Here is a 14,899-nt window from a genome sequence, read left to right as displayed (position 1 = left end):
TTTGACCCATGTGCCTATCTGCCCACTAGGATTCTAAATGAGCTTATTAACTCATTTGATGTGAGACAACTGATCGTGACAACGTGAAGTGACTGCCAGAATGTGTGGCACACCAGCCACTGGGCTTCAAGACAGATGATTTTCCTCCCCAAATCTGACACATATGGTCCTCAGCAGATGGGGCACACTGTGTGTGTGTGTGTGTGTGTGTGTGTGCACGCATGTGCAGAGACTGCAAAGGTGAAAACTCTGATGGCTCAAAGTACCCAAAATGCTGCTGACACTTCCCACAAAGATACTGATTCTATCCCACATGCCCAGTCAAGAAGGGCACTAAGGTGGAACAGAATCCATTACAGCAGTGTCTTCAGAGGGATGTCAGAGTTTTTAAAAATTTATTATATCTATGCCCTTAATTCAAGTAAATGGTAACTAGCCACATTGCAACAGAGAAAATTAAGTTTATTCTAAGAGTAAGTTTTCTTTAATCGTGGTAAAAAATGCATAATATTTATCATTCTAACCATTTGTAAGTGTACAATTCAGTGGTATTAAATCCCATTCACAATGGTATGACTATTGATGACTATTGCCATTGTGTAAAGGTCATCACTTCTTAATACTCAAAATTTTTCATCATTTTAGCATAATCTTTGTACTCTTTCAACAAGAATTCTCCTCACTTCCCCTTGCCCCCAGTCTCCAAGAGTAAATTTTTAGGAGACATAGCACAATGTTATATGAACCTATCTTCTCTCACAATTTGATGTCCTTCTTCTTAGATTTATGGGGCAGGTTCACCCTGAATAGTTACCAGCAACTCATTTGTGCTGAGGGAATCCAAAGAGTGTCTACCAGAGCTGAGATTCTTAAAAGCTTCCTTTATAGGCTGCTGAGCAGTGCTTTTAGGGAAAATGATACACAATTCCTTAGGTTTTACCCTATATGATGAAGCATGACTTTCCTGTTAGATTGAAACATATGAACCATTCTTTTTGTAAATCAAACATAATTGAATATTGTCACTTTCACATGATGTAACCTAATAGCAATCAAAAAAGGAGTTTGAGTTACTAAAATCTGGTATAATACTATAACTTTCATCACATTCTCCACCAATTCTTTGTTTTTATGGAGTTTTTTCTTCTTTGAAAAGCATAAATAGGAGTTCCCGCTGTGACACAGTAGGTTAAGAATCCAGCATTGTCTCTGACCCACTGGCCCAGCACAGTGGGTTAAGGGTTCAATCCCTGGCCCGGAACAGTGGGTTAAATATCTGGCATTGATGCAGCTGTGGCATAGGTTGCAGCTATAGCTTGGATACTATCCCTGGCCTGGGAACTTCCATATGATGCTGGTGCAGCCATTAAAAAATAAATAAATAAATAAGTAGGTGGAGTATGTGGTCTTTTCTCTAACCCAAGCAGATGTTATTAAAAAAAGAATGCAATTTGAAATTTGAAGTAATGGTGCTTCCAAACTCAGTGTAGTTGGTTAATAACTAGTTTATATGAAGAGTTACATTGTGTCATCACCATATTGCCATTTATAATTTATATTATCTTTATCACCAGTTCAGTGACAACATTGATCCAGGTAGGCTTTATATGCCTGAAATGAAATAGAAGTTAGCTTTAAAGTATACTTCATCTTGAATTATATTTTATTTTAGAGATTTATTATATGATGAATCTTCAGCTATGGGTAGACTGTAACTATCTGACTTTTGTGTTTTTCATCCTATAACAAAGATATAAATTTAGTCTGCAATTGAATGATTTTTGAAATACTTTGAGAACTGAAAAGTCCTGAGAAGCAATTTTGTACAGTGGTTGGAGCACTGGCTCTAAAACCAGACTCTTGAGGTTCAACCCAGTCCTATATTGTACTAGCTCTGTGATTTGGGAAACTTGTTTTTCCTCCCTGTGCTTCAGTTTTCTCATTCATGTAATGGATTAATAATAGAGTTGTTCTGAGGATTACATGAGTTAATATGTGAAAGCATTTGGAATAGCACCCGTTACATAGTAAGTGCCATATGTGTAGGCAATAATTAAGCAGTTAGGTAATTTGACAACCTTCTTTTTATTAATGTAGAACAAAGCTAGCCTGATATGTTTTCTAAAAATAAGCCTCTTATTACATAACACTTCCTCTGAAATAAGGGAAATTAGGAACTAAAAATAGAGCTTGATTTCATAAGTATTTGATAAATGTTAGTTTCCTGCCTCTACCACCTCCTGCTTTCCCTTCTTTCCAAAAAAGGGGGGCTTTTGTTGATTTTTATCCCAAACCTTTATATACTGTAATTGCTTTATTGAGTTTCAGCTAAGAATATATTTTGTCCAAACATGAACCATTTTGGACCTACAAAATGCTCATTCATCATTTTCTTCCACTGAGAAGATAAGCAAATATTTGTCACAAGACTTAAAGTATTAAAGTTAGTGCTATACATGTCTGGGAAATGATACAAAGAAAAATTGTAAAAATATCTTTCTAATGTTAAGAGCCCAAGGTATGACTAAATTATTCATAATTGTATTATTCAAGGAAAGTTCTGTCCTCAAAAAATTAAGAGTCCATCATCATTATTATTATATTTTTGGCCATACCAGCAGCATATGGAAATTCCCACGCCAGGGATTGAATCCACGCCACAGCTGCTACCTATGCTACAGCTGCAACAACAATGGATCCTTAACCCACTGTGCAACAGTGAAACTCCTAGCCATTAATTATTTATTATCTTAGAGATATGACTTTGGTTAGAGCCAGTGCCGGGAATAAAGAGTGTTGAGTTTCTCTAGCTGAACTTGCTGTACAGTGTAACCTTAGGCCATCTGTTGGGATTTCATTATTCCTCCATCTAAAAAAAAGATAAATTCTATCTGGGTAAGCGTGTAGGGGAAACTTTGTGATAAGTACTTGATATCTCTCTGCAAATCATGGACAGTTGCTCCTAGTTGAAAACCTAAGTAAACCAGAGGGAAGTCAGAGTTCCTGCTGTGGCACAGTGGGTTAAGGGTCTGATTGCAGCAACAAGAGCAGTGGAGGTGTGGGTTCAGCCCTGGCTCTGTGCAGTGCGTTAAAGGATCCGGCATAGCTGCAGCTGTGGCATAGGCTGGAGATGTGGCTTGGATTCAGTTCCTGTCCCAGAAACTTCCATATGCCTTTGGTGTGGCATATAAAATTAAAAAAAAAAAAAGGTAAAATCAGAGTTCACAAAATCCGAATTTGGTGAATGAAGGATTGTTCTTTCTACTGCATCAAGGTGATTTCTAAAACTCTTGTCACTTTGACCTCCTATATAGAAAGCATTTTCTTTTCTTTTCGTCTTTTTGCATTTTCTAGGGCCGCTCCCACAGCATATGGAGGTTTCCAGGCTAAAGGTCCAATCTGAGCTGTAGATGCCTGCCTATGCCACAGCCACAGCAATGCCAGATCTGAGCCGCATCTGGGACCTACACCTCAGCTCATGGCAACACCAGATCCTTAACCCACTGAGCGAGGCAGGAATCGAACCCGCAACCTCATGGTTCCTAGTTGGATTCGTTAACCACTGAGCCATGACGGGAACTCCAGAAAGCATTTTCTTAGTGAGAAATCCTTGCTTTGTGTGAAACATTACATTCCTGTATAGGTTAATATTCAGACATCAGATTGAGCAGGTCGACAAGAGTTTGAAGTACACCTATGTGCATGTTTCAAGTTGGAACTTCTACATGCCATGGGTGCAACCAGAAAGTGAAAAAAGAAAGAAAGAAAAAAAAAAAAAGAGCCAGAGGGAACTCCAGAGAAGCAGTTATAACCCCCCCTCGCCCCCCGCCTAGACCAGATTTCCTGTTTTGTCACCTCCAGTAGCTGGCACAGTACCTCTCCTTAGTCACTGCTCAGTGAATGTTTGATGTGTGGATGGTTGTTTAGATAATATCAATTAGCTAAACATTGAGAATGCAAAACTGAGTCAAATCACATGACATCCTCCTCCACTCTAACTGGAGACATATTAACACATCTAGAAATGCAAAGTTACAACTATAATGAATGCTCAGAAAAAGAGGAAAATGATACTATCAATGCCTGTAGAATAGGAATTTCATCTAAGGAGAGAGGCCCTTCCTAAAGCCATGCTGCTTAGAACGAGATCTGAAGGATTAATAAGGAAAAAAAGAGGTAAGCATAGCCCAGATAGAGACAATAGCATGTGCAAAGATCCTGTGGGAGGAGGGAGCTTGGCAAGTACAGGGAATTGAATAAAAGCCAACAGTGCTAGGGTGGCTATTGGAGAGGTAACTAGTAACAGTATTAAAAAGGCAGCAGGACCATACTAGGCAGGAACTCAGAAGCCTTGTAAGGAGCTCTGTCTTTAACAGTAAAGGGAAAGAACTTCAAGGGTTTTGCTCAGATTAAAATTAAAAGATTGCTCTGGCAATAATGGGGGGATAAATTAAAAATGTGCTAGAATGGTTGTAGGCTCAGCAAAAAATGATATCAATTTGGGGTAGACTGTAGAGGTGTGGTAGAGGATCACAGAGGTGGACACATTTGAGATTTAGGAACATATGACTAGGCATTGCTGATACATTGCATATGGTGACCAAGTCCATAAGGGAGGTTAAGAATGGCTCCTCGGGAGTTCCCGTCGTGGCGCAGTGGTTAACGAATCCGACTAGGAACCATGAGGTTGCGGGTTCGGTCCCTGCCCTTGCTCAGTGGGTTAACGAACTGGCGTTGCCGTGAGCTGTGGTGCAGGTTGCAGACGACGCTCGGATCCTGCGTTGCTGTGGCCCTGGCGTAGGCTGGCGGCTACAGCTCCGATTCAGTCCCTAGCGTGGGAACCTCCATATGCTGCCTGCGGGAGCGGCCCAAAGAAATAGCAAAAAGACAAAAAAAAAAAAAAAAAAAGAATGGCTCCTTGGTGCTACCTTGACACATGGCGAGATCTTGGTGCCCTTCCCAAAGGTAGAGAATGCTGGAAGATGATCAGGTCTGTGAGTGGGAAATTATGACTTTGGAAAGGATGAGTTCTTTCTGAAATTCTTTTCCCTGACTTCTTTTACACTGTTTTGTTAGGTTTCCCCCCCGTTTTTTTTCCTCTCATTTGCTATCCTCAAATTCCCACAAAACATCTCTGTGTTCTTTTACTCCCACCAGATTGACTATTGGTACTCTCCATGGTTCTGACCTGAGACTCCAGACTCTTTAATCACTCTAAATCTGCACTGTCTGAGTTAGCAGCCATGCGTGGCTATTGAGCACTTAAAATGTGACTAGTCCAAATTGAGGTGTGCCATAAATGTTAAATACACATAGGATTTCAAAGACATAGCATTAAAAAAGAATGAAAAAAATCATTAATAAGGTCAAAATGAAAATACTTGAGGTATATTGGATTAACTAACATATACTATTATTTTCTTAGTGTGGCTGTTAGAAATGTCAAAATTACATATGTGGCCCACTCTATTTCCAGTGGACAGTGCAGCTCCTGACAGTGACCCTACTGTCATCTCATACCTATCAACTTGAGCCCACAGAGCTGCTTACTGTCCAGAGAACATTTTCTACAATTTTATGCCTCATAGATCCTTTTCCTAAACTTTGATTCCCCTTTCTTCCTACCAGATTAGTTATGATTCATACTTTTTTTATACCTCCTCTGCTATATAAAACTTTTTCAATTCCTTAAGGCAGAAGTAAACATCTCTGCCTCAGAGTCTTACATGCTCTGTAAATATGTTTCTTATAGCTAATTCACATGCTTGTATTTTGCTTTATATTCATTTTTCTCTCCAGCCAGATTGTAAGTGTCTGCAAAGTGCAGGTGCAACCTGATTTATGTCTATAATTATGTGAGTGGGTACTTAGTACCAGGTTGGTGCTCAGTGAAAATTTAGTGAATAACAATTGATCTTCACATATGATACAGCTACCATATAACTAATTATGACTTAGATGTTTTACAGACAATATTTCAAATCTTCTCAACAATGCAAGGCAGATATAATTATCCTCATTTCATACATAGGAATCTTGCAAAAGCTCAGACTTAGGAAATTGTAAAGCCAGAATTCAACTAGACTGTCTGAATAAAAAAGACATATTTTTTTTTTCCTGTGCTACTGTGCATACTGAAAAATGAATTTAAAAATGGAGGTGGAGTTCCCGTCATGGCACAGCGGAAATGAATCCGACTAGGAACCATGAGGTTGTGGGTTCAATCCCTGGCCTCGCTCAGTGGGTTAAGGATCCGGTGTTGCAGTGAGCTGTGGTGTAGGTTGCAGACTCGGCTTGGATCCCATGTTGCTGTGGCTCTGGCATAGGCCAGTGGCAACAGCTCTAATTAGACCCCTAGCCTTGGAACCCCCATATGCCGAGCATGTGGCCCTAAAAAGACAAAAAGACAAAAAATAAATAAATAAAATAAAAAATAAATAAAAATAAAACTAAAAATGGAGATTATATTCCTACCTCATAAAATGGGAAAAAAATAACAATTTCCTAAGATTATTAGAAGATCAAATGAGATCATCTATATAAATTGTCAGGGCAGTGCTTAAAAATATGTAGGTTTTATTAAACATTGGCTTTCTTTGATCTTGAGGCTCATCGCATAGGTGTCCTCAATTTCTGAGAAGGATCAAAGTGATCTATCTAACCTCCTTGAAGCCCCTCGTATGCTTATGCTCATGCTCACTCACAATCATACTCATCCAAAGATCATGAGACACAGACCTCTCTGGAGCAACTGACCGTAACCCAGTCCTCTCTGTATATGCCACTGATAATTAGTGAAAGTGGAATAGAGAAATTATAAGTGGTACTGGGGGCATTTAATCTGTGGGTGTGTTTGTGTTTGTTGGTGAGGGTTAGGTAGGGAAGGAATACCAGCAGAAAAGGAATCAGGCCTGGATTCTTACCAAGGCTATGTTGCCTTGGTGAATTCCTAGAAATTATTTTTGACAGTGCTGGCTCTTCTCTTTTGGTGCTGTCTTACCCAGCTGTGGCATTTTGCAGTCAGAACCAGTTTCTTTACCATCTCAGGAATTTTTGTAGAAAAGCAAAAGAAGTGTGACAAGGATAAACATTCATTGTAGACCAATACTGGTCTGCAGGTTCTAGGTTGACATTCTAGGCTTCTGAGAAACAAATGTAAACAAGAGAAATGTGATGATATGTTGCTACAGGCTGTGTTCAGGTAAAGGAAAGTGACCCCTTTGTAACCTTCAGATCCCTATAATTTTGAGGAAATTACAATAGTGAGGAATAGCAGTACTGAAAAACACTCAGTTGCTGTTAGTACATGACCAAGGCTAAAGAGAGTGCCTAGGCTCAAAGGTAAGACAGTTCCTTCTTTTCTTGACTCTCATGGCTCCCACATTTCAAGTTAACAGCAGAACCAGTGCTTCATCTGTAATCAGAAAACTTTCTCACCAACTCATGCTCTTGTTTTAGATCAAACAGAGAAAAGTACTCCGTAGGGCAGATCTTCCATTACTTTAAAACACTCAGATTCTCCTCCAAATATGTAATATGTTGAAAAGCGTTCTGATCCATTAGAGAACCAAATCACATACAAAAGGGACAGGAATAAAGAGAATAGGGAACTTAGAGCTTTATACCATCATCATCATCATCACATTATTTTAATGGCGTATTTTATCTCTCAAACTAGTGTTTTGAGTTCAGTGCTTATGTCTTAAACATCTCTGTTTACTCTATTATCATTCACATAGCAAGTATTTGGTGTTCTTTGCCAAGTGATGGAAACATTCACCCATATGCAGTATAATTGATAAGGAGATTCCAGCTTGAGTGGAGAGCACAAGAAGTTCTAAGATTCTTTGAAGCAAAATTTTGGAATCTTTGGGAAACTGAACATTCTCTAGCATGTAAAATAACTAAATTTAGGTATGAATTTTATGTCTGACATTACATAGAGAGAAATTACATGGCCAATAACACTGAAAAGATGAGAATGGTAATTGTCTGGCTGCTGCAGAAAATTTAAAAATAAATACAACCTTGAATTTTTTATTGAAGTATATCTGTTTACAATGTTGTATTAGTTATAGGTTTACACCAAAGTCATTCGGTTAAACATATATATACATCTATTTTTTTAAGATTCTTTTTCTTTATAGGTTATTACAAAATATTGAGTGTAGTCCCTTGTTCTATACAGTAGGTTCTTGTTAGTTATCTATTTTATATGTAGTACTGTATATATGTTAATCCCAACCTCCTGATTTATTCTTCCCATCACTCTCATCCCTTTGGTAACCATAAGTTTGTTTTCTGTCTGTGGGTATATTTCTGTTTTGTATATAAGTTTATCTGTATCATTTTTTAGGATTCCACATATAAACAATATCATGTGACATTTGTCTTTCTCTGTCTGGCTTACTTCATTTAGTATAATATCTAGGTCCATCCATGTTGCAGCAAATGACATTATTTCATTCTTTTTATGGCTGACTAATATTCCATTTTGTAAATATACCACATCTTCTTTATCCATTCACCTGCTGATGGGCATTTAAGTTGCTTCCATGTCTTGGCTATTGTAAATAGTGCTTTAACCAACATTGGGGTGCATGTATCTTTTTAAATTAATGGTTTTCTCTGGATATATGCCCTAGAGTGGGATTGCGTGATCACAAGGTAACTATTTTTAGTTTTTTAAATAACCTCCATAGTGGCTATACCAATTTACATTCTTGCCAACAGTGTAGGAAGGTTCCCTTTTCTCCATACCCTCTCTAACTTTTATTATCTGTAGACTTTTTGATGATAGCCACTTGACTAGTCTGAGGTGATATGTTGTAGTTTTGATTTGCATTTCTCTAAATACTTAGTGGTGTTGAGTGTATTTTCATGTGCCTTTTGGCCATCTGTATGTCTTCTTTAGAGAAATGTCTATTTAGATCTTCTGCCTATTTTTTGATTGGGTTGTGTGTTATTGATATTAAGCTATATGAGCTGTTTGTATATTTTGGAGATTAACCCCTTGTCAGTCTCCTCCTTTGCTAATATTTTCTCCCATTTTGTGGGTTGTCTTTTTGTTTTGTCATTGGTCTCCTTAGCTGTGCAAAAGCTTTTAAGTTTAATTAGGTTCCATTTTAAAAAATTTTTGTTTTTATTTCTATTACTTCTAAGAGGTATATCCGAAAGATATTGCTGTGATTTACGTCAAAGAGTGTTTTGCCTATGTTTCCTTCTAGGAGTTTTATAGTGTCTGGTCTTACATTTCGGTCTTTAATCCATTTTGAGTTTATTTTGGGGTATGGCTGCTCAACAAATACTATGCAGTTTACCTAATATATCACTGTTTTTTCCTCTAGGGGGAGCCTGGTCCTCCTGGTCCTTATGGTCCTCCGGGAGCCCCTGGTATTGGTCAGCAAGGTATTAAGGTAAAGATACTTGCCTCTCTGCCTGTTGATGAGTACTGAATTTATTGTAGGGCCGAGAGAACTGTGATTTCAACTCTGCTCAGCCTTACCTCATAGATACAAGTTACAGTCTAGATGTTTGGACATGCTCTTGCCAACATACATCTAGTTCTGTTGAGTTTTCATGGACTTTACATGTCAACATGCAAAAATCTTATTGGGATGTGAAACACCTTAACATATCAGCTATCATGTGCTCACCTCAAATAAGCAGAGAGGGGCCAAAACCAGAGGAACCACAACACTAGATAAGAAAATGTTGACGGAGAGGTTTGTAGGGAACTAGAAAAGACTGGAACATCCAACACCCTGGGAGTCTGTATCATGTAGGATATAATAGAGCAGAAGTGCTTATTTTAAAAATGGCTTTTCCATGTCATTGGGACAATAAACCTTCAATATGGGGCTAAAACAGAGAGTAATATATAACAGTGTACTTCGAATATAATCATGTGTCACCATGGATGGCATTTAGACAATAAGCACATTGAGACTTGAGGCAATGTGGCATTTTTATTGGCAGAGTTATTAGAGAAGAGTTCTGAAGGAGATCAAATATAAAAAAGAGATCTGAATGGTGAGGTAAAGTGGAGCCGGACTGGGTGGCATCCCAGGACAGTGGTGAAGGGTCAGGGAATAGCGCGAGCATCGTTAACTTGGTCATCTTGGTAACCAAGAGGAATTCCACACAACTGCCCTGCCAGTTGCTACACAATAGTTTCTGGAAGCTGAAAGTGCCATATTGCATTTAGACAAGAAGGAATGAGGAACATTTGGGGGTAAATTTGTTCACTTAAATTCAAGGCATTTTTTCTTCCTCTAGATTTTTTTAATCTTCATAAATTTGAAAAATTTGACAATTTTGCTATTTATCTTTGTGGAAGTCTCCAGAGCATCTTGTGCTATGTGTATTCTTTATGTGAAAACCTAACGTTCATTCAGTTATTCCTTTCTCTTAGGGGGAAAGAGGCCAGGAAGGAAGAACAGGGGCTCCAGGACCGATTGGTGTTGGTGAGCCAGGCCAGACAGTGAGTAGCAAGAAATTCCAGATGGAATAAAAAGGACAAATATAGTTCTTATGTGCTCTTTATGGTCAGAATAAATGCTTAAATTAAGCCATCTTTATCTTTTTGAACAACAAAAGACAATAAATATGTTAAAATCATATCCAAGAGTTATTTTTTTGTAACACTTGAAATAGGAATTAATTAATTTATTTATTTATATTTATAGGATATGTACAACAGGCTCTCTCACACTGTAACCCCTTGCAAGACTGATCAGCTTGCCCATGATGGAAAGAGTTCTCATATATCAACATTTCCTGGGAGATAGGAGACCTAGATTCAGACTTAATGTCCATTCTTTCAGTATAGATATTATTTTATATTGTCTGTATTCTATATATTATATTCTAAATATTCTACTCTGTATTCTATATTCTATTAAATAGAATAGTCAGAATAGACTATATTCTTAGAGTAATTGACCTTCCTGAAATCATGAGAAAGTCACTGAAAATAAGGACCTTGCTCATTACCTCATCCATGATTATACTCTAAAGCAAGAATTGATGATAGTAGACAGGTAATCCCTGTGATATTTACAGCTTCTACCTTATGAAGCTTTGATGTTTACTATTGTTGGAAAAGAAAAAAAAATCTATCAAAAGAGATCTGGAGAGGCAATGAATAAAACATAATTATGCTGGTATAAGAAGCTTTTTCACTTCTCAAGTAAGTATTATTCTCCTAGGAAAGAACAGTAGCTAACATGATAGAGGTACAAATAAAAACAACTGATTGTGAATAGTTTGTCTCCAAACTGGGTTTTGCTATGCTTTGTTCCTCACATGTAAATCTTAACAGAAACATGTGCTTCCTTGCTGTACTCTGAGAATGAAATGGTAGCATACTATTTGAGGGTTAGGCTCTTTACCAATGTCTGGATACACTAATTCAATAAAGAGAGCATCATAATGAGGAAAGATATATTGGTCTATATAGCCTCAGTTTCAACTAACTAAACCACTTAAAACTAAACCACTGAGAAAGAAGAATATTAGCTCCCTGCAGTGGTTCTACACTGGAAAACTAAAGTCACTAGAAAACTGACATGACATCAGCTAAAATGACATGGGTCCAGATAGGTTGCCACGTATAGAAGGAGTGCAGAAGAGTGTCAGGGAAGTTTTTGACAAGAATGAAAAAGAATCTTTTCACAATGCTCTGAATAAGTGCAAATAAAAATGAGCTTCATGTTTTACTACAAAGCCATCATGAACTATCCAAAAGAACCCTAGAATTTTGAAGCAAATATAAGACCTCTTCCTTTTCTTTCACATGCCTACTTTTAACTTAGTAAACTTAACAAACAGCTTCTACCTTGCTGATGGATCCTAGGAGAGCCTGCATGGCTAACCATGAGACAGTACATGACCATACATGTTGAATTATTCATCATGAACTGGGTGTTATACAAGGCAGCTGGATGTGTAATAGAAGTCCATCATTAATTCTTGAAGATTCAAATTGTTTCATGAGTAATTGGCTTAGACTTTCACAGCATCTACTTCATTGTTAACTTTTCCCACAAGCCACACCTATAGCCCCGTATGAACAAAGGAAGAACAAAATTGAGCATGTTATGCTGGCTAGGTGAAAATTGACTGCTGCAGTGCAGCACTATGTCTCTTCATGAAAACAGAGTGTGAAGATATTTGTGTCCTAGGTAAAGGCTCACCAAAGCACATTCATTTTAGAGAAGGCTCTAAAGAAATGAGTAGATAAGATGTAAATCAATCTCTTTTCCCAGCTCTACTATCATCCACTCAGTTTTAATGAGTGGCTGGGATGAAGGTTATACATAGGATCAACATAAACTTTCTTTTTTTAAAAAAAATGCTATACTTGATTTACATTGTTCTATCAATTTCTGCTGTATGGCAAAGTGACCCAGTCACACACACACACACACACACACTCTTTTTCTCATATTATCTTTCATCATGTTCTATCATAAGTGATTGGATAGAGTTCCCTAAACTTCCTTTTAGCAAAGCTAATCTGGATACTGTTACTGCTGAGTGCCCAGCCTGCAAAAGGTACTTGAAGTCTGATGTCAACTTATTAATAAATTACTTCTAGTGTTTTACTGTTTTTGTTTTTAAACCCTGTAATTTCCTTTCCTTATTTTTTGGACCTGCATTTTAAAGAAAAATTTGTATTTCTTGCCTTTCTTGCATTTATAGCTAAAGAGTTTTTACAATATTGCCAGAACATGAACTTGTTTGTTTTCTTGCTATCCAAGCCACAGTTACAGAAATTAGAGTGACACTGTGAAGTCTGTGACTTAACTGGGGACTAAAATCATAACAAAGATGGGAAGGCTCTCAAGCAATGCATGAAAATGTTGCCCCAAAATGTCCTAACAAAAAAATCAACATTGAGAGGTTTCAAATTATTTCAGAGTAACAAAAAACTTACCTTAGGACTGACAAAGGTTCTGCTGAAAGTTCTTTACATTTGTTTCTTTGTCTGAATTTCATTTGGTTTCAGGTTTAGTACTACTCTCTTTTTATACAACGGTAATATAAATCTGATCTCCTGAAATAATATTCCAGCTCCATGACCTAACTTTGAACTGTCATCTGCCATTGTTAATCATATGATTACCACTAGTTTTGTGTTGCTCTGACAGATGACTGATTCATGCATAATAAATTGGTTTGGACTTTCAGGGCGATCTGTTTGCTTTGGTGAAAGGATATTTGGAGCAGTGTCAGTAAAAAATACCCTTTGAAGTAAAACTATACTTGCTTTGAAGTTAAAAATAAAGATTTCATTCTTTGACTATTAAGGATAATTTTTATTATTATTTATCATGTTTATGTTTAATGCTGGCAAACCTATATTGAAACCACTTTTATTGATTACCCACACCGTTAAGAGTATTAAGGAAGATAAGATAGTGGACAATCATATTTTATCCTGTTAGTGTCTCAAAACATTTCTGATCAGATTGCGCTGTTACTTACCTTCTATATATCTATATATATATATTTTAAAGCCTGTCTTTTAAAAAAAATCCAGGCCTTTTATTTATTTATTTATTTTGGTTGACTCCATAGCATGTGGAAATTTCCAGGCCAGGGATGGAACCTGAGCCATAGCAGTGATAATGCCATATCCTTTAACCCACAGAGCCATCAGGGAATTCCAATATGTATTTTTAAATTAGAGGTGTTTATTAGAAGCCAAATAGGAATGTTATAATTGGTTCTCCTCATGGCCTTTGAAAAGGACACTAAATTTTTATACAGAGCATTTCTTTTCTTTCTTTCTTTTTTTTTTTTTTTTTTTTTTTTTTTGGCTGTGCCCGTGGCATGCAGAAGTTTCAGGGCCAGAGGTTCAACCTGCACCACAGCATCGACATGAGCCACAGCAGTGACAACACCAGATCCTTAACCCACTGCGCCACCAAGGAACTCCATATACAGAGCATTTCTGTCTTTTGAAAAATAATCTGCTGGGAAATAGACCCACAGACATAGAAAACAAACTTTGTGTTACCAAAAGGGAAAGAGGAGGGGAGGGATAAATTAAGAGGTAGGATTAACATATATGCACTACTATAAATGAAATAGATAACCAACCAGTACCTACTGTGTAGCACAGGGAACTCTATTCAATATTCTGTATTAATCTATATGGTAAAGGAATCGGAAAAAGAATACACACACACACACACACACACACACACACATATATAATGTATATATACTGAATCACTTTGCTGCACACCTGAAAACTGACACAACATTGTAAATCAACTATACTTCAAGGAAAAAGAACAAATTTTACTTTAATAAAAAAAAAAGTTAAAAAGAAAAAAATATGTTGGTGCCGTCCTAATAAATTAAAAGTATAGTTCATCCATCCCAAGTACCTGTTCTTTCTCTCCTAAGGTTAACAGTCATCTTTCATCTTGACTGTTTAACTGGAAAGCTTGAGAATAACCCAGTGGTGTGGAAGATTACTCTGACAGTTTCCAGTAATTAAACCTTGGATCACTGTTTTTATAAATGCCCCTAAGGGACTGTTCACAAGCATTAACTCTCTGTTTTCAGCAGCTTGGAACACATGACTTCTCAAAATCTTCATTATTTTCATTTTCACCTTGGCTAATGTACTCTAGAAATGCAGAGATGGAGGGACAGGTCAGTGTTGGCTCTGTGCATCATGCCTCTGTTTGATTATACCATACACACTGCTTAATTACACCGTTCACTCTGAGGCTGCCTTCTTTGTAAAAACTTCATAAAAGGTCATCCTTAGCAATTGTAGGATTCAAGCAAAATAATTTTGATGATGATAGCAGATATTTACTGAGTGCTCAATATGTAAGAGCTTTAAATCTCTCTGTCCTAATCCTATATTAATATG

General features: G+C 37.2%; 1 protein-coding gene across 2 annotated transcripts in view; it reads left to right on the top strand.

Annotated features, from left to right (window-relative positions):
- Nucleotides 1–14,899, top strand: part of COL28A1 (collagen type XXVIII alpha 1 chain) — a 166,216-nt gene that overhangs the window by 39,759 nt on the left and 111,558 nt on the right. For both annotated transcript variants that reach the window (XM_047753700.1, XM_047753699.1), the window contains exons 12-13: nucleotides 9,348–9,416; nucleotides 10,415–10,483. In XM_047753700.1, the coding sequence (XP_047609656.1) occupies nucleotides 9,348–9,416; nucleotides 10,415–10,483 (138 nt within the window). The remainder of the gene's footprint in view (nucleotides 1–9,347; nucleotides 9,417–10,414; nucleotides 10,484–14,899) is intronic.

Source organism: Phacochoerus africanus, chromosome 11 (assembly GCF_016906955.1).
Source record: "Phacochoerus africanus isolate WHEZ1 chromosome 11, ROS_Pafr_v1, whole genome shotgun sequence".
Taxonomy (NCBI): Eukaryota; Metazoa; Chordata; class Mammalia; order Artiodactyla; family Suidae; genus Phacochoerus; species Phacochoerus africanus.
Note: the sequence above shows the minus strand (reverse complement) of the source record. Positions and strands in the feature narration are given on the sequence as shown.